Source organism: Alligator mississippiensis, chromosome 2, assembly GCF_030867095.1.
Source record: "Alligator mississippiensis isolate rAllMis1 chromosome 2, rAllMis1, whole genome shotgun sequence".
NCBI classification, from domain to species: Eukaryota; Metazoa; Chordata; order Crocodylia; family Alligatoridae; genus Alligator; species Alligator mississippiensis.
The window spans coordinates 160592142-160615880 of NC_081825.1; the positions used below are offsets into that span (position 1 = coordinate 160592142).

Here is a 23739-nt window from a genome sequence, read left to right on the forward strand (position 1 = left end):
TCAGATACAGCTCAGGTTAGACATCTGTTCTGACCTGCATGAAGCCAGGCAAAATAACCACTAGTTAGGACAAAAGCTCTCGAGATGCAGTCCCAGTTTTACCACTGACATCTGGTGCATCTTTGGTCAGATCAATTAGCTTCTGTGCTTTAATTTAGGCAGGTCCAAAATGGGAATTTCTCTCATCAAAAGGTGACTTCATAAAATGGCATAAAGAACATCTGTTTTGCTGAACCAAGAATAAAGAAACCTGAACCTATCAGCCATGTGAAAAAACAAAATCAATCTACCATTTAAAAGACAAAATGTGTTCTTTCTAATGCACAAAGAAAAGGCTTTGCACTGAAACTTAGTGATGCTCACTGATCTGAGCCAGAAATCACTCACATCTATGCTGACTACGAAGTGTTATTTAAAATCAGTCATTAAAAGAGGCATGACTGAAAACACCCAATCAAAAGGAAGAAGAAAAATGCCTCTATTAGTAACTTCAGAGAAGGCCACTTGATTATCTCTGCTTTATACAAATCTAGACAAAAGCTGATGAAGTGTGCAGCAATAAAGGGAGCTAGTGGTGTCATTTCATTTCTCCACATTTGGCATGCTAATTGACAGCTATAGAGGTCACACTACTTCATCACCTTTACAGGCAAATCCTTTAGGTCAAGACTGAAGGACACGCCATATAATACAAGAAAGTGTGCAGTGCGGTTGCCAGTTTTGTACCTGTTGCACATTCACAGAAAATGATTAACTGATACTTTTCATAAACACTAAGGACCAGACCCAAAAGAGAACCTAGACAAAAGTCAGACATGTGAAAGGGCAAGAACCATAAAAGTAATCCCACCGCTCCCAACCCAAACCTCTTAAGTGTGTAAAAAGCTACATTTTCATTGCTAAGGTTCCCTAGAATGCTGCTATTACTGTGTATGCCTAGAATAATTATCACAAGTGAGCATTACAGGACCCATCAGATGTCCAGAAGCCATTTAGAATTCACAAACAAGGCAGGCAGATGCTCAGGGGAGCATGCGGGACTGAATGGAGGAAGGACAATCAAATGACTGAAAGGTATGCTAGCTGTCTATACCCAAAAGGACAACGTAGGTGCCTTGAGTGCAGGAAGGAATTCTAGGTCATAAACTGTAAGTTCACACAGATACCTAAATTGAGGGGTGTGATTTCAGACACATCCTTCTCTTCAGCATCTCTTATTGGCTACTGTCAATCCCATTGCTCAGTACCTAGTTTACCCTGTGCATTACCTATGGAACCTAATTTGGGATTATATTTATTCTCAGAGCCCCTTCATGGATCTGGTGTTAAGTGAACCTATATGAGGAAAACAGGTGCCCAGAATTTTTTTTTTTTTATTGGAGGAGCTCAAAACTAAAACAACATTTCCTTTTTAGTGCCTCCCAGAATGGTCTTTCATGCCTCCCAGAATTGAAGATCTTTTCTACTGTGAAAAACCATTAAGGCCTATCAAGTATTTTAACACATACCTTGTAAAGATGTTACAATGCAAGCACTAATACAAGGGGATAAGTTTAAGTCTACCAGAAGGGTCATGAGCCAAAGTTTTCAGAATTGCTGAGTACCCAGCATGAACTTCAAAGTGAAGTGCTCTTTTCAGCACTGTCTCAAACTCAGACTGTTTAAGACACTTCCAAATTGACTTCCATTATCACCAGTCACTTCTGAAAAAAAATTGGCTATGATGTCTGAATTATGAAATAATACATTTGTCTGAAATTGTCATTTACATATAAAGAAAAAAAAAAGGTGACTGGCATACCTTAAAGAGTGAGTAGTCACAACCAGGCATTAAATTACTAGACAGCTGGATATGGTTGTATAAACTATTTAAAACAAAAAGAAAAACAAAGCTATAAGATAAAATGAATTAAAAATGCTAAGCAGAATTTTAAGATACACTCTTTCCTGAAAAGTTGAAGAAAACTTATCTTTACTATACGATTAGCATGAAATAAACATTTTTTTCCAATCATGTCAAACTGAACTGAGGTTGAACTTTATTTTTAAGTTTTTTGATGCTACCCTAATTTTTCAGAAGAATAGAAACAATTCATGTTCTCTGAAGAATTTGAAACTCTAGAGCAGCAGGGGAGAAACTGATTATATAATGTCAATTTCCCCAATTCAGTTTTCAGGAATACTATCATAATTTCACCAAATTTTGATTTAAGGTAATTTCACCTGACATTTCATAAATTCATCATGTAAGCATTCAGGATAAGCCACCAAATAAATAAATGTTTTGTTTAGTGTAATAAAAAGATAAAAGGATAAGATTGTTGTGGCTTTTCTGCCCAGAAGCATTGTTTTAAGAGACTTATTCCACCTTATCACATCTAATATAATTATTTTCAGCTTCAATGCTGTAGGCAGAGTATGTGAGATCCAAATAAGGCTGGAAGAGCGACAAGAGTTCAAGATTATGAAATGCCATAAAAAGCATATACTGTGCCAAAAGTAAGTTCACCACTGAGCAATGCGCAGGAAAAAAAACATTTGAAAACTGAGAAAGAACACTGACAGTGGGCTTAGAGTACTCTGAACTCGGAAGAAATGCTGCCTCTACAACAGGGGTGGGCAAAATAGAGGCTCCAGCTGGTGGCCAGACTCCATTTCCCAGCAGCCCTTACCTGCGTCATTGACACTGGTTTCCATGGAGACTCCAGTAGCAGCAACTCTGTGACAATGCAGGGCCAGGGTTCCCATGGAGACTGGCCCCAGCAGCACTGGGAGGGCAAGCAGCTGGGCATGGAGCTGCTCCAGGGCTCGGAGCAGCAGACTTGCAGCTCTGCCCTGGCTCCAGACCATGCTGTCACCGCTGCAATATCCCAGGCCTGGAGCAGTTCTCCACACAGCTGCATGCCCTGCCCTTAATCCAACAGCAGAGGTTGCAGAGTAAGTGCAGAGCTTAGAATAGGACTGACAAAAAATTGCAGTTCCAAACCAGATGCCAGAAAAGGACTGCTAAAATAAAGGACCAGCAATTGTTTTAAAGAATGATCCAGTTAATGCAAGGCAAGAGAATACAATAAAATTTAACTGGACCTTTATTTCAGTAGCATCTCTAAAAAAACACCATCTAATGTGAACAGTTTCACTGACTGGGTGAAAAAAGCCAAAATGGTTTAAACTACTGCTGTATACAATTCCTAACTAGAGACACCTAAGCTAGCAAGTGTTCTATTCAGTTATCCACTCAGATCCTGGTAACAAGCAAACTCAGGCTTACTTCTTAGCAGACAGATTAGCTAAGAACCATGTATTTAGAGCAGCAATATCTAACCCCTAGCCCACAGAGCCACGGCATACAGCCTGCAGGGCTCCCCATGTGTTGGAAAATTTGGCAGCAGAGAGCAGTGGCAATCAATACTGCCACCCCTGCCACCTCACTGCTGTTAATTTCCCAAGCTCCACACAACTGGATTAGGGCCAAGCTGCTGCTGCCCCTGCCTCCTCACTTGGTGCATTTTGGCCAAGCTGCCTCCTCCTGCATGACTGTATCCAAGTCTCATGTGCTGGATCAAGCCAGCTGGCAGGATCTGGCGCACAGACAGACTGGGCACAGCCCATGAGGCCCATGTATGCAAACCCCCCCAACAAACAAACAAACAAACAAACAAACAAACAAACAAACACACACACAAACACACAAAATCAGAATACTAGATCTCCATCTACCAGCTTCCCGAACAAGGATGGGACTAGTGGAACTGGGTCTTCCTTTGCTCATCAAAGCAGTAGCCAGAAAGCAAAAACTCACAACCGATTCACACCCCACATCTAAAGTATTCAGGATCAAAACTCATCACCCTTAGACTAACCCTATGGAGCAAATGCCAATGCTGGCTGCTTGAACAGAACTCTACAGAAAGATCCCCTGGGACATCAAGTTTTCCCATGTGGACAGCATGAATAGTATATTTGTCCAGAGCCATTCTCTCTAGCATGTCAATTTTTATTACATCTATGGGTAGCCTACATCCATACCAATAAAAGTATTCAAGTTGCCACATCCAGATTTCCCTACCTCTCATATATAGAGAGCTGCATGTAACAAAATCCTGATTTTACTACACAGAAGAAGGTAGCTAGCTGGTGTTTAAAGAAAAGCTAAACAAACAGCATGACTCCTTTTCTAACCGACTCTTCTGCTTCCCTCCTCTAGTAACACAACCTGCAAAACTTGGAAAACCAAAATGTTAAATTCATTAAAACAAGAACTAGGAAAGCAACACTATTCAAACTTCATTCCTATGACCAATGTAATATTTGAAATTGGCTCCTAACTGCAGGGGGGAGGGGAAGGGGGAGTAGGGACAGCAGTTCCTTCTAATTTTCAGTTGTGTAAAGGTTACTCTGCTCAATTCTCACAAGACTCCCATATCAATTGTGTTGAAGAATGATATGCTCTGGAATGTTTACAAGAGTAAGAGGACTAAAAATTTACTGGGAAAGTTATAGGCTTTGTTAAAGTCTCTAACTTTCCAATCTAACATGGGCATATACCAGTCTACTGAGTGCCATCTTTGTTCAAATAAGAGCTTTTATTTCAGAACAGCTTTAACTTGTTTCTGCAGTTCGCTCGTATTCCAGTAATTTATCTATCGTCTACACAATTTACTTGGGCAACCTGGCTAATAAATGAGAAAGCTATTTTCCAAGAGAAAGTTGTTTGGTTTTTTTTAAATAGCATAGTTTTAAATAATTTCCGAAAATACTAAGTGTTTAACTTGATGCACTTTAAGACTGATGTTTGGAAGTGTCAAGCACCTACACTCTGAATACAGGTCTCCATGAAGTATCAAAGGATGGGAACCAACATTTTTAATCTCAAATTTCCAGACAGAAGACAGAACAGTGTTATGGCCTTTGCATACCAGAGTTACTTTGTCAACTGAGTTGTATGACTACACAGTTTAGTCTACCCATAATATATCACATTTAAACCCTATACATAGCAAGAGCAGACTGAGAGCCAAAAAACAAGAAACCACCTGCTTAATCTAAATAAATGTACAACTACATCACCACCAGTACAAGTGGCAATATAAATTGATATTTAGAATACAGAAAAACCCATAAATAAATTATTTACCTCCAAGTGACATTTTTCAAAAGTTCATTTGGAAAAATGAAATGGACTTTCCCTTAAGCCCCTGAAATAGATGTGAACTTGCACTCCAGATGCTAACATTTATGGTAGTAGAAGCATGTACACAATTCCAATATGCTATGGATTACTACATAGATTTAAAGAAAAAAAAAGAAATTGAACACTTTACTTACGCCCAGAAATCTTCAACAGTATCAAACTTTGAAATCAGACGAAGGTTTGCTTGCCAGGTTTTGCTTTTGTCATTTTTAAAGAACCAGAGGGCCCATCTAAAAAAATTATATGCTATACATTAAAAATAAAATTCAGTGCTGAAAAGGACTGACAATTATCCCGTTAGCAATTCCAGACAAGATTAGACCCTGCCATTGAAATAACAGCATGAAAATCTGCTCCAGGGCCCAGGTTGTTGGGAGAAATTCTTAAGAGAGACATCTGGGTTCCAATTCTGGACCTTGGGCCAGTAAAAAAAGCATTTGCACCTTAAATGGAAGGGAGACTTAGCTAATCAATTTTTGCACAGTTATTTAAAAGGCTTTAAGTGGTAATGACCATTTGCATCAACTTAAGAAGAGGTTTTTGCTTGCGACTACTGATAAACTAATAGTCTGGTATGTGTAAGTAAACTCTTGGTTATAGTTTGTGAAAGACTGATAACTTGACAAGTTAGGAATACTTCTATACTTTTAGCTCTTTGTCCCTTCGCCTACATGGCTTTTCAGATGGATCCTGATGGAAGCTTAATAGAAAACCCATTATTGCTCTCAGAAATTCTCTTTAAACTACCCTTGAGATTTAAAAGTGTAAAATCTCTTATGGGAAATACTTTCCTTAACACATCTTGACAGAACATAACTTCAGAAATACAGTACCAGCTGGAATTATCAGAGGGAAAGAAAAGGAGGATATTATTCAAGATGTCATTCTATTCCTAGTTCTTGCCCAAAGCTACAGAAAAAGTTTTGGTACTAGTTTTAGCCCAAGAACAAACAATGTCTGCAGATTACTAATGAATGCTGAACAAAGATAAAAATCAGTATTCTTTAATGCGTTGCAACTTATAATTTGCAAAAACAAGTGTAGTTTCTGTAATTTTAGTTGACAGAAAATTGTATCTAACATTTAAAGACATTTAGTCTCTAAGCTTAATACTTCCACCGCAAAAAGGTTAGCCTAAGTTTAAGTTAGAGAATGTCTGTCCCTTGGAAAGTTTCTTCATTCTCTACAGAGCTCAATCAAAAAAGCGACAAAGAGCACCCAACAGTCTGATCTGCAAACAGCTCTTTAGCTTTATATGCTGAAAAATAAAAGAACAAAGAAACAAACAAAAAAAAAAGCCCACCCTCAACTATACTTAAAGTTCTCACCATACGCTTAATGGTTTGACAAAAATTGCCTTTTTCATAAGTAATCTAGTGAATGCAATATTTTAGATCAGTTGTAATCACGTCCAGTAACAGTTAAATGGTAATAATTGTCATGTTATTCACCTATTCCTTAGATTTCCATTTTGCTTTACAGTGGTGGAAAATTCTAAGAAAATAGCCACTGGAGTTTTCTGAAACTATCAAATTCTGCTGAAAAAGCTAGTAGTCTCAGGGATACTACCCACATAATTAATCTTGATTAAATGTGGTTTCTTCCCTATCTTTTCTTATGAATAGATACTAAATTAGGTGAGGTCTCGGAAAAAGACCTCACCTAACTGAAGTTGACACAAAAAATTAATGCAACTAGGGGTGCTCCAATAGAGATTTTTGGGGCCGATACCAATAGCCGCTTTTTAAGGAGGCATATCAGCTGATACTGATCAGATTTCTGATACATAGCTTGAAGAGCAGTGTCCTGCTGACATGTCTTTGTGTGTGTGTGGGGGGGGGGGGGGGGTGAAGCAGATTGAGGCCCCCACGGTGAGGGAGGGAGCGGGGCTGGGGCAGGCCCTGCTCAGCCAGAACAGGGTGGGGCACAGGAAGGAGCTGCGGCTTGTCTGGGGGATATGGGGGGAGAGGGGCAGTGGCTCCTGCTGCTGCACGCACCCCTAGAGGGCATGGGGGGCATGTGCCCTCTGGATCTGTGCAGGGCGTGTCCAAGTTGCTGCTGCGGGCTTGAGTCAGGTTTTCGCAGGGCCCTTCTCAGCAAGGGCTGGGCCAGGCTGCGCTTGGGGCGGGTGTTGGCGCTGGGAAGGAGGCTACGGGAGGAGCTGCAGTCACCCCAAAATTTGCTGTGGGCCCCCCCCCCGCGGTCTGCCCTGAGCGCAGCCCGGCCCAGCCCCCACCAGGACGAGCCTGGCACAGACCTGGCCCTAGCCTACAGCGGCTGTTTGTCTTCGCCCTGTGCACACAGCCAGGGGTCACACTCCTTCCATGCCCACGTGGGGTGTGCGCAGTGGCAGGAGCCGCCTTCCCTTTCCCCCGGACGAGCCGTGGCTCCGTCCTGTGTCCCACCCCATCTCGGCAGAGCCTGCGCCAGTCTTACTCCCTCCCACAATCTGCACCCCCTGCCATGCCCCTTCCCTCCTCCCACAACAGACTTACCAGCTGGACGCAATTCTTCAAGCTGCCAGGTTGTGCTCCTTGCTGCCTACGTCCTGCGTGTGGCTACGTGTATGTTCAAGGCATTTAATCAGCCAAACTATCAGCCACATTAGGCAACAAATGCTGATTTCTGATATAGTCAATCTTCTTTGTATCACTGCCAATGCAATATTGGGCCGATGCATCAGTGCACCTTTAAATGCAATACTTTTCTTTGTGAAATACATGGTATTAAAACAAAATTATGAGAATTATGATGAAATACTTGCCTATAGAATCACAAAGTCTAGTGGCAGAAGAACAGTACTCACCTGTTTTGTAGTGGATGCTTAATATACTGTTCAGGACTGGCAACCTCCTGAGTAGGTGCTGTCTCAGTTTTCTCTTCTTCTGAAGTTTGAGGGTTGGGAGTGGTTTCCTGCATTAATAATAATAATAATAATAATAACAACAACAAAATCAGAATTATTTCTGTCTTTCAATTTCATTTTTCAGGCATTACCCCTTCACTTCCACCACCCAAAGAATAAGAGGTTTAGGTTCCCTCACCCTTTTCTGATTAGCAGTCCCGGATCATAGCACCCAAACACATGACTTGAAATACCTGCAACCATCTACTCATCAACATATTCTTGATCTTAGGAGATCATAATATTAGTGTAATTTTGCTCTCTGGATTTTTTTTTTCCAAACCCACTTTTATTCTACTGTAGTTTATGCAGGATATTTCACAAGCTAGAATGGATTAATACCTACTATTAGTATCTTTTAAATGCTAGAGTTCAAGGAATGTGCTTTTTACACTGTAGATTTAAAATAATTAATACACAGCCCAGATTTAAGTAATTAGTGATTCTTAAGCTGTCAGCCATGCCAAAACTACAAGGAGAAGCAAGGTAAGAGAATGATATGATTTTAAGTCCAATATTGAGTGGATTATTATTGGAAAATAGATATCCTCAGCTTTATAATGTATAACATTAGCTTTTGGCCCTAAGCATATGAAAGAACTTTAGGACTACCACTACAGGCTCAAGACTAAACTCTATAATACTATATTTCACAAAGTGTCATTTACAATGCTTGTATTCCAAACATAAAATTAAGCAAAGCAGTGCACGCTAAGTGGTAGTATATTCTTAACTAAAAGTAATACTCAGATTTTAAAATGTACTGTCACAACAGCTTAGAACACAACATTTCCACCTGCTACTGAAACAGGCTCCTTGATTCAAAACATCATTCTGCATTGGTATTAGGAGAATATGAACAAAACCAAAAAAAACACACAGTGCTTTTAAAAATGGGATATGAAAAGTAGCCCGCGTCAGAGGGAAATTCAGGGTGTGTTGCTCCTAAAGCTTGCAGCTGAATTCCAGAACTATAGTGTGGCATTTGAAATTGTAATGTCATTCTGTCAGACCTTCAGGAAGCACAAAGCTTTATTGTCAGACCAACTGTTTCCCACAGTTACTGCCATTCCCCTTCATTTACAATCCTTGCTAGAACACTACAGAGACAAGGAACGAAGGACACAGTTCGTTCCCTACATTTAACACAAACAAAGCTATATACAGTTGATTCTGCACAACAGACAGCACTTTAGTAGCATTCCACATACACTGCAAATCCTACCTACAATATGCCAACATTTTCTAGACAGTCCTAAACTCAATAGTACAAAATTAGGATTAAAAGCTAAGAATTTACATTTTGTGGTTTTAGTGGAACAAGAGCAATGTTTAAGTGATCAAGTTCAGCTGCGGAAAGTCACCTAATTAAAAGAAATGCTCTGCTCACAAATCTTTAAGAGTTCCTCATAATTCAGCAGCATCTGAACGACTGAATAATAAAGTAGATTTGAAAGAGCAACATGACCAATCATGTGCAAGTCTTATCAGTGCCAAGCAAATTTTGTCAACTGGCATCTGAATTCACCTAATGCAATCATCTCCGTATTTCTGTTACACCATTAAACTTTACAGATCCTGACACTAACATACCATTTTGTCTTACTTTGTAAACTTTATATGTAATTAGTCCTAAGAATCAAAAACAACGTTACTTCAATAGTACAAGTAGCACTTCAGTTTTGAACACGAATATTCTAATGCTACCCTATGCAAAATGTTTCTTGATAGGGCAGTGATTCTTAACTAGGGCGAGATAACACCCTGGGGTGCTGTCAGATCCTTTTAAGGGTGATGCAGGGTATGAACACCTATACCACTGGCAAGAAAACCAGATAAAAAAAGTCCAAAAACACTGTCAAGAAACAGTATAAAAAACATTCTGACCTGTTGTGGAATTTGAGCTCTTTGTAACAAATTGCTCTATTATTTTTCAAGTCAAAAAACCAAGTGAAAGCTAAGAGATTAAATTTTCAGAGAGGGTCTAACAAAATTGAGAACCAGTACAACAGGGTGTTATGTAAGAGTGACATGACTGAAATTAGATTCCAGTACTGAAGGTGCCGATATTTAAGACTTCACTGTTGATTCAAACACAGATATTTTACATTTCTGCCTTTACTATTTATTAGTATTTTATTTACTCGAATACAAGATGACCCTAAATATAAAATAAACCCCCACCCCCAATAATTAGATTCTATATATAGAAAATGTATAAAATTTGTTAAAATGTTCCAGGTATAGAATCTATTTATTGAGATGTCTTGAATTTGTCCCCCTTCCAATGCTACAGCAGGGGAAATAAATCTGGGGGAGGGACCCCCTTATCCCTTGCCCCTCACTTCTCTCTGCAGACCCTTTCCTCCCTTCCCTACCGTCAGACCCTGATCTCCATAAGCACACTGAAGTAACGGACAAAATTGAAAATGCTGTCCATGAAATAAACATGCCTGTGTACTCACAGACCTAGTTTTAGCACAGGTACTCTATGAACACACTTTTAAGTAGCATGCCTGTACCTACTTGTACATAGTACAAACTAATATATAATACAGACTGAAGCCAAAAGGCTCAATTACGGACCTACCGAAAACGTCATGCAACTGCACAGCAGCTCCTTTAATTTTGCAGTTTCCCCCGCATGTCCCCCCCACTGTTGATTGGTAGGGGGCCCCCACTGCTCACTTCTGAATGGCAGGGAGGCAAAAACCATGTTTTTAAATATGACATGGTTTTTGCCTCAAGGTGCTGATTAGCCAAGGGGCCCCAGCAGCCTTGCTGCTTGTTGTTGACCAGCTGGGAGGCAAAAGCCATGCCATATTTCCCTACTCATGATTTACCATTTAGTTATTTGGGCTGGGCCCCAGAGGCAACAACATTTCAAGCCATGGTGACCCTACAGCTCAGCACTGCTCAATGTCTGTGTGTATAATCCAGATTTCCCCTAACCCCATATGATCCATGTGCTAATTAGCCCCTCAGTCATGACTGGAACTGCTTTCTTGCCACGAGTCCTGGGATCCTCCAAAAACGTATACACAGATGAGGCACAGGGCAACGTTGTCTGGCTACACCTCATGGAGAGCGAGGTCACATTAATCATATTGGACAAGCTGAGAGAGAGGGGGTGACAGAAGGGTTCTGCGTGGACTGTTTGGGGTCCCCGTTTGGTGACATTTAAGGCTGGTGAAGGAACAGGAATCACTGGAAATGGGAAGGAAAAGCGCAGCTCAAATGTGGGTGTGAAGAGGACAGTCTAAATGTCTTCAATGTGGTAGCTCACCATGACTTTTAAAAGAGTTGGCACTGAAGGGGACTAAGCAGACCACCATTTTTCATATAGACATTCAATGTAATCTTGTCAAAATTCAAGGGTGAGAAGTCAGTTCGCTTACTACACTTGCTGTAAGAACCCCTTTCCCTCATTAGCCCTTCCCGTTTAGCTTTTTCCTTAGTGTGTAGCGTAATAGTTGCATTTATTTTTTAAGAATAATTTTTTTTCCCTTGGAGCTGTGTAAAAGATGCATAGAAAGAGAAAACATTATAAAGTGGAAACTTCGAAGTGACCAGTAAGTTGTTAAATGTACCAAGTGAACTTCACACTTGCACATTTTAGGGGAATAATAATCATATCAGATAATATACCTGTAACAACAACAGTAAGTATATTCAGACACCGCCACTTTAAAGGGGTTGCTTGAAATTATTTCTCCTATAATTAAATACCAAGAGAAACAGACTTATTTGTCCCCAGCAAAACCTTGGCTATTATTTAGAAGTGGAAAACAGGTTCCAGGTTTGGAAAAAAACATTTCCTCCTCCTATATTTATTATTACATAGAAATAGAACTTTGACCCAAACGATGACCTCCATAACTGAGAGAATTTATTGCATGTCATAGCAGAAGGAAATTTTGAAAAGCATTTTCCCAGTAATTTTTTCTACTGAACAGCAGAATATCCCAGTAATTATTTCTACTTTATTCAACAGCCTACTCAAGGTTGTGGAACAAAGCAGTTCTTTAAATACCTGATGAATAAAATCTTAAAATCTTTCTTCTTCCATCAAACCAGTCAGCTACTTTTCTCTATGTATCAGTGCAATGTTGGCTGTAAAGGTGAATGGCAACACAAAAAATATTAGCAGGGAAGCAGAAATTTTGCAGCCCTTTAAGGAAAATTAGTTGAAAACTTTTATCTGCCTACACTATTTCTGGTAACCATTTCTATGAACCAATATTGAATGGAAAATGCTCCACCTGACAACCTATCACATCAGGTTTTGCCATTTGACAGTAACTTTTTGGTAACTAAAGTTACATTAGTATTAAAAAAAAAAAAAAGTTTTAGGTTGTGATCCTTTATGGCTACCTGAAGCCAAAACTCCCCCACAATTGCTGCCTGATAACCAACTTCAAAGGCCCAGCAACATCCAACTGCAGATCCACGTGACACTTGCCTACACAACTGCCTGAAAACCTAAACAAAGTAGTTAATGAGATTTAGTAAGCAGCAAGACACGAGTGTTGCTGCATACAGCGTAAATTTTGAAAAAGTGCATTCCACCAAGCCTGAAGGAAAGATGTCTGCTTCCAAGCACTTCTGAGAATGGTTTCACATACCTAGAAGTTTAACTGAATTACAGCAGTTTAAGCCCAACACAACTACGATTAAATAGACCAAAACAGGAAGAGTTATTCCAGGGTAAGAATCTCAGGCTTTGTTCATTAATCCTACTGGTTTGAGTTTCTTTTAATTTTTCACATTCCTCATGCTCCTCAGACCATCAGCCCAAATGTTTAAACCATGCAGCATCTCCTATTATTAATAAAATGTGAAGCATATTAAATCAATTCTTTTGGAATTCAAAACCCATTTCTGGTGGCCAACATGCTCAAAAATATTAGTATTTTATAGTTAGTTATAACTGTTTTAACACAAAATTTTAAGTACTCTGCTTTATATGCATTAGATTGAACTGTTAAATCAAATTGTACATGATCAAGTGGTAAAGCCCTAAAAACTGTATTTGAGCAAGTATCACTACTGAAGATTGTTTTCAAATTATTTTACTGTTATTCATGAATAAATATATTTCTTAATCTAAAATTAAGTTTGGGACGGATGTAAGCAAAATTTTATTTTCACTACGTTACCTTTTTCTGCACATGTAAAGGTAAAGGAGAGTAGCAAATCTCAGCCTTATTATCTGCTAAAGTGGGAGGCTCTCTACGGCCAAACTAGATTCCTGATGCATACTGTTTGATACAGAATTTAGACACATCTTTCTGTACTAATGTTCAGAGTTGGTATTTTTGCAGAAAAAATTGCATATTCACTGCTTTTTGAAAGAAAGTGTGTGTGTGCGCACGCGCACACACGTACATACGTATGTACAGCAACCAGCTTCTGGACCTTGGGACTTTCATCTGAATTTATTATTTTCACCTCAATACCTTTATGACAACAAATAGATGAATGAAACAAAAGCTAAACATTCTGGTAGGTGGAGAACAAACAACATAGAGACAATACAAGCTGCTTACTCAGGTTGCCCTACTGTCCTGTTCAGAAGTGATCTTGATTAGACTGTTTTAAATTCTGCAGAGAGGACATTTAGAGCTCTGTAGTACAAATTTAGGAAAGTCCCTTAATATTTAATGGCAGGCACTGTAAAGTCTATCCTCATAGGACATGCTTATCACTCTTATTACGGATGTTTGGATATAAATTATTGGTCTTAGGAACTTTTTATATTCGGTGAATTTTCTTTTGGTGTATTCTGATTTATTCTACATAGGTTTTTTTTGCTGGGTGCCACCTTCTTCACCAGGGTCTACACTTCATCTGAGTCGACAAAAGGCCGAGAAGTAATACGGCTTACAAACCAACTAAAAAATGCGGATCATGTATTCCTCAGGCCAGAGAACTACAGTTGTGTAGTTTCCAGTGTAATGAGAAGTATACTGAGTGTGAATGTCAGGAAAAGATTTTTATAATGAAATATAAAACAGGGGGACAAGCAACAAAAAAACATATAGAATAGTTTCTCTATAAGAGGCAAAACAATTATTGTAGCAAATTTATGGCAAAATTACTAGATATCATCCCACACACAATTCAAAGTGCTAGCTTAAAAATCCATTTTGGACAATGTAAAGAATTCACTTAAATCTGCTTGCACAGCAAAAGTTACTATGCTGAGGTTACAGATTCAACCAGGCATTCAAGTTCTAACCAAGTATAGATGTGAAGTGACTATAAAGGATACAACATATCTAAATTTTCACTTTAATAATTTGGCACCTATTCCCCCCCCTTAAACAATGAAGCTTGCCAAAGGAGAGGCATTCTTTAAAACACTGCATGTATACTATTAGTATTAGAACTCTTTAAGACTGAAACAAGTGAAACTTTAAAATATAGAATTCTTTAGAATAAAGTGGCTGTTATTAAAATTGCTAGTTCTGATCAAGTTATGCAATGGCAGTCAGGAACTTTCGATACCTATTCATTTGAAAATTAAAGCTTAAATTAAGGATAACACTTGCCAACATTCTTTAAACAGTCCAAGTTCTTTGGATAATCTAGAAATTCTTCAGTGATATATGCTAACATTTAAATTTAAATGATGTATATAGAATATCTAATCTAACCATATATGCATTACTTGTCTTCAGAGACAGATCTACATATGGGGATAAGATAACATCATGGCAACAGGTTCCATTCACCACTGACAAAGAGATCCCCAACACAATACTTGCTGGTAGTCCCATGGTTGGAAGATTGGAATTACAGAGGGCTTCATGCCCATGCCCACATTTCTCTTATATGTTTTCAAATGGATCTAAAAATCAAAATATTTCTTTAAAATTAACACTAGTAATTAAATTTAACATTACTAATCCTCAAAACTGCCATCTTTGTCTTCTCTGTCTCACACTGACTGATGATTAAGATTCTAAAAACAATTACAACTTTAAAACAACAAAGCAAAGTTCTTGAAACTGGAAATTAGGGGTGAGCCAATAAGATTTTGGGGGTTGGTACAGAGAGCCAATTTTTAAGGAGGCATACCAGCTGATACCGATCCGATTTCTGATACCAGCCTGGCAGCTTGCAGAGCTGTGTGCAGCTGGCAATTCTGGTGGGGTGGAAGGGGAGGGAAGGGGCACAGATCAAGGCCCCCATGATGAGGGAGGAATGGGGCTGGGGCAAGCACTGTCCAAGCTGCCCTCCTTGCTGCCTACGTGCTACACTGCAGCTGCGCACACGCACAGGCATTTATTAGCCAAATTATTGGCAAAAAAGGCTGATTTCCAATGCGATCAATTTTCTTTATATCGGTGCCAATCCGATATCGGACCAATATATCAGTGCACTTCTACTGGAAATGTCAAGTTGCTGGATTCATTAAATCATAGAAAATTAGGATTGGAAGGGACCCTAGGAGGTCATTTAGTCCAACCTCCTGCTCAAAGCAGGACCACCCCCAACTATATAATCCTAGCCACAGCTTTGTCTAGCCTGGTCTTAAAAAACCTCCAAGGATGGAGGTTCTGGATTCAAAGGGATGTAAATCGTATCTTAAGATCAAGTAAGCATTTGAGTCAACATTATGAACTGGAAAGTTTTAAGATTCCAAGGGACATAAAGTGATATATTAAGAGCATAGGATAGTCTTTACGAACCAATTCAATCAAGTTTCCTCCTATGCAGAAGTTCTCATATACAGGCATCCTGCATCTTACGCGCATTTAACTTGCGCAAATTCAACTATACGCGGGTGGGGAGGGGCTTGAATCTGCACATGGCCCTGCCACTTACCTGGAGACCCAGCCACCACCATGCTGCCAGCGGTGACTGCCTCTAAAACCTCCCGCCACCACCATGGAGCTGTGCCCAAAGCTGTGTGGCTGGCCGCCAGGCGTGGTGGTGGCCAGGCGGCATGCAGCCATCCCCACCACCACCCCGCGCTGCACCACTGCCGCCAGCTGCACAGCTCTAAGCACAGCTCCGCGGTTGCAGCAGGAGGTTTTGGAGGCAGAGGCAGTCACCGCTGGCACGGTAATATGCAATTTCACTATACGCGATTTTTGCCTTTACGTGCTGCCTTTAGAACATAACCCCCACGTAAGATGCAGGATGTCTGTATGCAGAATGAGCTAAAAATACTGGCAAATTACTACAAGGCTGGAATATTTAAAGCCAGGCAAGAATTCTGAGAGTTTTATTCTGTGAAACTGAACATGCACTGAAGGTCTTTTATCAGAAATATTATGGCATTCAATTGAAACTCCAAGATTTGAGCACAAGAGGGAATGTTTACAAATTAACAGAGATGCACCGATACATCGGTTCCATATTGGACTGGCAATATATTTCCTTCCGTATAAGGAAAATTGACATTATCAGTAATCAGCATTTTTAGGCTGATGTGGCTAATAATGTTGCTGATAAGTGTCCTGTGCCTGCATGCAGCCGCAGTGCAGCAAGTAGGAGACCAGGAGTGCAGCTCCATAGTGAGGAGAGCAGTAGGGCTGTGCGAGGCTTCGGACTGTGCTTCAGATCCAGAGAAGCTTCGGCCACTTCGGCATCCGAAGCAGCATGTCCTGATCGAAGTGCTAGCTTCATTAGGCTTTCCAAAATGGTTCAGAGCTTCCAAACTGCTTTGGAAAAGCTCTGGAGCTGCCTTGAAGATCCAGCCATAGGGTATAAGGGAGAATCAATTAAATATCTATAACTTGGTTGTTTTTTGTCTGATTTGGATGAAACTTGCAGGGGTGGTAACCTGTTGAGAGCATGATGCATGCCAAATTTCAAGAATATCAGTACAGGAGTTTTGTGGGAACTGCACCCCAAATTCTTGAAAGCAAAACTCATGCTTTGTAGGTATGAACAAGCAACAATTAACACCTACAAAACCACAAACTAAGGAGAGGAAATAAACAATACAGGCAATCAACTGCCCCAAGACAGACACAGTTGCACAAGCGCCCATGCTACAAGTTTTGCCTGTCAGCAGCTAGAGGTGAAGGGTCCCAGAACCCAGAAGCCCTGTATCTATCTTCTTGACAGCTGGAAGGCGTCATGGTCTCAGCAGGGGCTACCATCCCTGCAGCTTTCACCCTGCTGCGCCTTAACACATAGGCTGCTTCGGCCAGATCAAATCTGGAACCCGGTCCGGAGCTCCGGATCAAATCGCTGGCATCTGAAGCAGCCGGATCCAAAAGCTGCCTACTTGCACAAGCCTACAGAGCAGCTGGGTCCAGCTGGTAAGTCTGTTGTGGGGGGGAGGGGTGGGAAGGAGGTGAGGGGGAAAGATCGAGGTTCCAGCAGTGAGGGAGGGAGTGGGGCTGGGGCAGGACATGGAACAGAGCTGCAAGAAGATTATCTGGGGGAGGCGTGGGGGACATGTGCCCCCGGATCTGCATGAGGGCTGGCTGGGGCTGGGCTCTGCCTGGCAGGGGGGCTGAGCTGGGGCTGCACTCAGGGAAGACAGCAGCAGCACTGGAAAGGGGGGTACGGAGGGGAGGGCTTGCAGCCACACCAAAATTCACCGTAGCAAAACATACCCAGTGCTGCAGCCACCCACCCTAAGCACAGCTTGGCCTAGCTCCACCCAGCCAGGGGGAGCTTGGTGCAGCCATAGCTGCAGCCCGCAGCAGCATCCCACAGTCGCGTGGTGCCCAGATCCGGGGGCACGCACCCCCCCCCCCCCCATGTCCTCCAGGGTGCATATATTGACGGGAGCTGGCCCCCATCCCTGCACCACCCAGACTAGCCGCCAGGACTGCCCCTGCCCCACTCCCTCCCTCACTGCAGAGGCCTTGATCTGCATATCCCCCCCCCCCCATTTCCCCACAACAGACTTACCAGCCCATTGCTGCTCTCCGCACTGCCGGGCTGCATATTGGCAATTGGATCAATACCGGCTGATATGGCTTGTTAAAAACTGACTATCATATCAGCCCAAAAATTCTCTATTGGCGCATCCCTACAAATTAGATTTCTCTACCATCAGAAGTGACATTACTTCTGCATATATTTGTGAGAAGTCAGGTACCATCATTCAAAGAATGAATTATATGACTAGGAAAGACCATTAAAAATACTGCATATTTTAAAAAATTCTACATCATCTGCCTTACTGTACCTTTGGTACATTCCCCTTTATACACACCATCAATTTTGAGATGGCAACAGTTTGTGAACATCTTGGAATTATGTATTCTATAGATCAGGGGTGGCCAACCTGCAACTCCAGAGCCACATGTGGCTCTTCAGAATTTAATATGCATCTCCTTGAATCTTTCCACGAGCACACAGTGACCAAATTCCAAATGGAAGCTGGTCACCATGTGCTTGTGCAAAGATTCAAGGAGACGCATATTAACTTCTGAAGAGCCACATGTGGCTCCTGAGCCACAGGTTGGCCACCCCTGCTATAGATGGTGGTTCCATGTATTAGTCCTCAATGGATTAGTGTTCAGAGCTTGTATCAAACTGATTTCAAATTTATTTTTTACAAACATCTTTTGGAAAAATTTGGGGGGGAAATGATTTTTGCAAGTCCTAAACTGAAACTCAAAGTTACCTTAGGCTGCCCCCAAACTTTCCTCTTACATAAAAATGAACCATGCTATAGGAAACTTCCTGAAAAGATTTAGGCCATGAACAGGCATTATGTTTCTACTGAGAGCATCGCAGCTTTCCCAGTTTAAACCACAAGCATACAAGCATTCACACAGTTGCTCCTGGAACAAAAATGGCTGTTATAGGAGAAAAATAACCCATTTCCAACCAGGAAGAAGTTGCTCTAGACAGCTTCTTCAGGAAGAATGTATACCTGACGCCTCCCAGGACCCAAAGGAGTTGAAAGGCATATCAACACACCTTCCAAGATTAGGGTAACCCCAGTCTGGGGAAGTGGCAGGGAACAGCCACTGCTCACTTCCCCCAGTCCTGGGAGGAGTCAAGCAGCAGAGAAATTCCCACCAATAGAAATAAACACATGTTTGTGGCTATAGTCAGAAGAGTAATGGGAGGTGGTGTTTTTTTTCAAAGCAAACTTAAGATAGACTACTAAAACAATCTCCTAGCATTAGATTTCTGATCACAGTTGCATCAGAAATGACTTAGGTCACAGCAAAAGGGGAGAAGTGGACACGCCGGAGGGCAGGGAACAGCTGCAGGCAGACCTGGATAGGCTGGACAAGTGGGCAGAAAACAACAGGATGCAGTTCAACAAGGAGAAATGCAAAGTGCTGCACCTAGGGAGGAAAAATGTCCAGCACACCTACAGCCTAGGGAATGACCTGCTGGGTGGCACAGAGGTGGAAAGGGATCTTGGAGTCCTAGTGGACTCCAAGTTGAACATGAGCCGGCAGTGTGACGAAGCCATCAGAAAAGCCAATGGCACTTTATCGTGCATCAGCAGATGCATGACAAATAGGTCCAGGGAGGTGATACTTCCCCTCTATAGGGCGTTGGTCAGACCGCAGTTGGAGTACTGCGTGCAATTCTGGGCGCCACACTTCAAGAAGGATGCGGATAACCTGGTGAGGGTACAGCGAAGGGCAACTCGTATGGTCAAGGGCCTGCAGACCAAGCCCTACGAGGAGAGATTAGAGAAACTGGACCTTTTCAGCCTCCGCAAGAGAAGGTTGAGAGGCGACCTTGTGGCTGCCTATAAGTTCATCACGGGGGCACAGAAGGGAATTGGTGAGGATTTATTCACCAGGGCGCCCCCGGGGGTCACAAGAAACAATGGCCACAAGCTAGCAGAGAGCAGATTTAGACTGGACATTAGGAAGAACTTCTTCACAGTTCGAGTGGCCAAGGTCTGGAACGGGCTCCCAAGGGAGGTGGTGCTCTCCCCTACCCTGGGGGTCTTCAAGAGGAGGTTAGACGAGTATCTAGCTGGGGTCATTTAGACCCAGCACTCTTTCCTGCTTATGCAGGGGGTCGGACTTGATGATCTATTGAGGTCCCTTCTGACCCTAACATCTATGAATCTATGAAAAGAGATGAAGGCAAATTCCAGCCTTGCAGTGGCAGCTAAGATATACGTCTATATCTATATGTAATTTTTCACTATATTTTTCCATGAACAAAAAAGAAAGAGGCTGTAGATATACCTGGAATTTTAGCAGCTATTTTGGCAAAATACCTAGCACCTTGAATGTTATACCTCAACTTAACTGCTGACCTTTTGAATTAACTTATTACAAGAAGAGTCATTTCAGTCATGAAAGTATCATGGGCCTTGATACTATATATACTTGGTATCTAATTTTATACATGCCTATTCAAAACTAGAAAGAGCTAAACAGACCTCAGCAGTTTCAGCCAAGAGTTCAGTTCAGAAAGTGCAATTAGTTCACTATACCAAAGCAACTGGCATGTACATCAAACAAAAAGTTAAAGAATAATGAGCAGAATGAAACCTATTTACGATTTGGGAGATGGAAGGTCCAAGCTGATTTATATAAAATGTTCATGGTATTCACCTAAAATATTTATTGCATTAGGACAAAAGCCTTTTTTGCCCTTACAATTATTTTCTGGAAGCTATTGTTGAACTCTAAAAAAATAACCAAAACGTGTGAACTTTTCTAATAGAATGTAATAGTCCTTTTCTTATCAGACAAAAGTTCATTCTAAGCTGCAAAACTACTACATTTTAAAAATGCAAGATAACAATATTTGGAAAAATGCAAGATAACAATATTTGGAAATACTGTGTAATTCAGTCGGTGCATGTGTGGAGCCAGGCCCTTTGAACCATCTTTCTATAGATACATGATTAGGTGGCTTAATGGACAACAAAAACCCATGTTAAAAATATTTGAGACTCTGTGAAATATGATTTTACATTGTACCTCATAGGTTTTCAAGACTGGAGAACTGCCTTTAAAAGTATTTTCAAGAAAAAGAAACCAACATTGCTTTAGCATCTAGTTCACCTCTCTTCTGGAGGCCTTATCCCCCTACAGGGCAGTGCACTCTTGTCCCACCCACCATCCATATCCTCCTTACAGAAGTTCTCTTTCTCCAACTCCAGAGAAGTGTGGTGACACATGGCAGCTTCATAAAATGCTTCCATTATAACAGAGGAGAAAACATCAGAACTGCAGAAAAAGGAAGGATTCTATGTACCCAGATTCAAATTCTAAAAGTTTCAATAGCAGACATTCCCCCTCTACCTGCTCAAAAGACCCTTCCCACTTTAATCTGAACCACAGCGAAATACATTTCAATTATGTCTATTATGGCAACACTGTCTGGTCTGGACACTTTATAAACACACGCACAGCTGAGATGTCAGGTGGGCCTAGGAAGTTGGGGAAAAAAGCACGTCAGGAATGAAAGAAGGGAGATTAGAGAGGCAGACCCTTTAACTCAGATAGAAAAAGGTAACCGAGAGCGGTGGATAGTTATTTGGTTCTTTAAATTAAATATGCTTGGTCTCAGTTCAGTCTCCAGTGGCTGTCCAGTCATCATTACAAGCAGTGATGTTGACAGTCACTGCAAAGAACTGAACGAACATAACCTTAGAGGGATGGTGACTCCCAAATTAAACACAGAAGACAGTGACTAGGCTACATGGAGAAAGCCACCTGCACTGTCTGTTGCTCCAGTTTTCCCGGTAAGTGAATTACCTTGTTTTTGAGAGCTGGTAGGCAAACACTGTTTGTATGCACTAAATTTTAACTGTCATCTTTTATCTTCCATTTTAACGATATTTTTGTTCTTAGAGGAATCTGTTGCCTGGAAAAAGGGACACAGGCATACACACAGGTGGACCCCCCCCCAATTATTTCACAGGAGTACAACACAAGATCTTTTCAGTGAAGTCTTAAAATGCTTTTCATCTGCAAAGTCGCTGCCCTTTACTTTTTGTTAAATAAGACAACAAACTGATGACAACCCTTTTAAAAGATTGATTTTATTTGACTTGTAAAAAGCAGTCCATGCCTAACGGCAGGCTCCAGTGTGCATACCCAGCCAGTAAAACAGTGACTCCATGCACCTCTCCCAGGCTCCCCTGCCCAGCCCTGTTCGGCCCAATCCCCCAGCTGCAGCAATGGTATAACTAAGATTCCACTGCATGGCGCACAGACAGCAGCAGCGGCTCCTGGCAGGGAGGGCTGAGAGAATATTTAAATTGGGATTTTGAGATAGAAAAAAGAGCTCAAAGGATAAAAAAGGGGATGGGGGGTTAAACCTTTCCAGACCACGGGGCAGCGCTGCCCGACTTCGCTCCCGCAGGACAAGGTCAGCGCGGCCCCTGCGCTCCTGCTAAGAGGCGGGATCCTGCCTGGCGCTCTCCAGCCCGCACCTCCGCCACGTGCGGCCCGGCGCCAGCGCAGACGGAGCGCACACGGCCTCCCCGGCCCAGCGCGCCAATGCGGCGCAGACTAGAGCAGACGAGGGGGGAGGGGGCGGGCGCCCCCGGCCCCTTCCGGCCCCCCCGTGGGCGGAGACCACCCCCACCCCCCCAGGCGCCGGAAGCACCGCGCCGGCCAGGCCGGGGAAGCGCCCGCGTGGGGCCGCCCCGGCTTCCCCGTGGCCGGGCGGGGCGGCAGGAACCGCCGGGGCCTCCGCTCCCCCCTCCCCACCGGCTCACGCGCCCCCCCCCCTCCCCTCCCCTCCCGCCGGCCCAGCGGTGACGGCACAAGTCCCGCGCGCCGCGCCGACCTCACGCGCTCGGAATCCCCCCGCCCCCCCTCCGCCGCCCCCGCTGGCGCCTCCCGTCCCGCTCCCCTCCCCCACGCCCGGCCCGGCCCGGCCCGACCCCGGGACCTCCCCGCGGCGTGGCCGGGCCCGCGGCAGCGAGGGACCGGGCCCGGCCGGGAGGGAATGAAACACTCACCGGTTCCACCGTCGCCATCTTAGATCGCTGCGCTCGCACCAGCGGCGCGGGGCGGGGCCGGGGGGGGGGGGGGGCGGATGGCAAACCAGGTTCAAACGCAATTGGCCGAAGCGGGGGGTCACGTGAAGCGCGCGGCCGTTTGGGGGCCCGCGGCGCCTACGCGCGGAGGAGGGGGAAGGGGCGCGCGGGGCCTTCTGGGACGTGTAGTCGCCGCCGGGGAAGGGGTGGCCCCTTCACCCACTCCCCCTGCCTGGCGCTGGCGGGACCGAGACAGTCACATGGGCCCGGCGCTCCAGGCGGAGCCTGAGGGGACGCGCCCCCTAGCGGCCGGTCGGGGAGCTGCAGGGGCGCGGGCGGAGCCGCCCCCAGCTGCCCGGCGCCCACTGCCCGGGGGGCGGGGCCGTGCGCGCCTGCTCTCACAATGCGGGACTGGCCCCGCGGGCACGGGTTGCCAGGGGCACCGTAGTCATCGTGTTTGTAGGGTAATTTCAACCCTTGCGATCAATAATGGTAAAAGTGCTCAAAATTTACAAATGCAGAACTCTAGCACATTTACAATATTTTTTGAGGAAGCGAATCGATGCAGCATCTGCAAAACCCAAGTCATTCTCAGGGAGTCTTAACTGACTTTTGGGTTTGGGGTTTTTTGGTTTGTTTATTTATTTATTTTGTATTCCAGTCAAATTAGCCAAATAGTTCTGAATCCTCTTGATTGAGCAAACCTCAATCGCATGTGGTGTTACAACCAGCAAGTAT

General features: G+C 43.0%; 1 protein-coding gene across 1 annotated transcript in view; it reads right to left on the bottom strand.

Moving 5' to 3' along the window:
* EIF4E (eukaryotic translation initiation factor 4E) overlaps window positions 1–23077 on the bottom strand; it is a 31199-nt gene extending 8122 nt beyond the window's left edge. Inside the window, exons 1-4 of the mRNA XM_019488070.2 lie at window positions 22984–23077; window positions 8001–8107; window positions 5329–5424; window positions 1802–1865 (exon numbers count right to left, since the gene is read on the bottom strand). Of these exons, the coding sequence (XP_019343615.1) occupies window positions 1802–1865; window positions 5329–5424; window positions 8001–8107; window positions 22984–23001 (285 nt within the window). The 5' untranslated portion in view covers window positions 23002–23077. The remainder of the gene's footprint in view (window positions 1–1801; window positions 1866–5328; window positions 5425–8000; window positions 8108–22983) is intronic.
* Window positions 23078–23739: the final 662 nt, after the last annotated feature.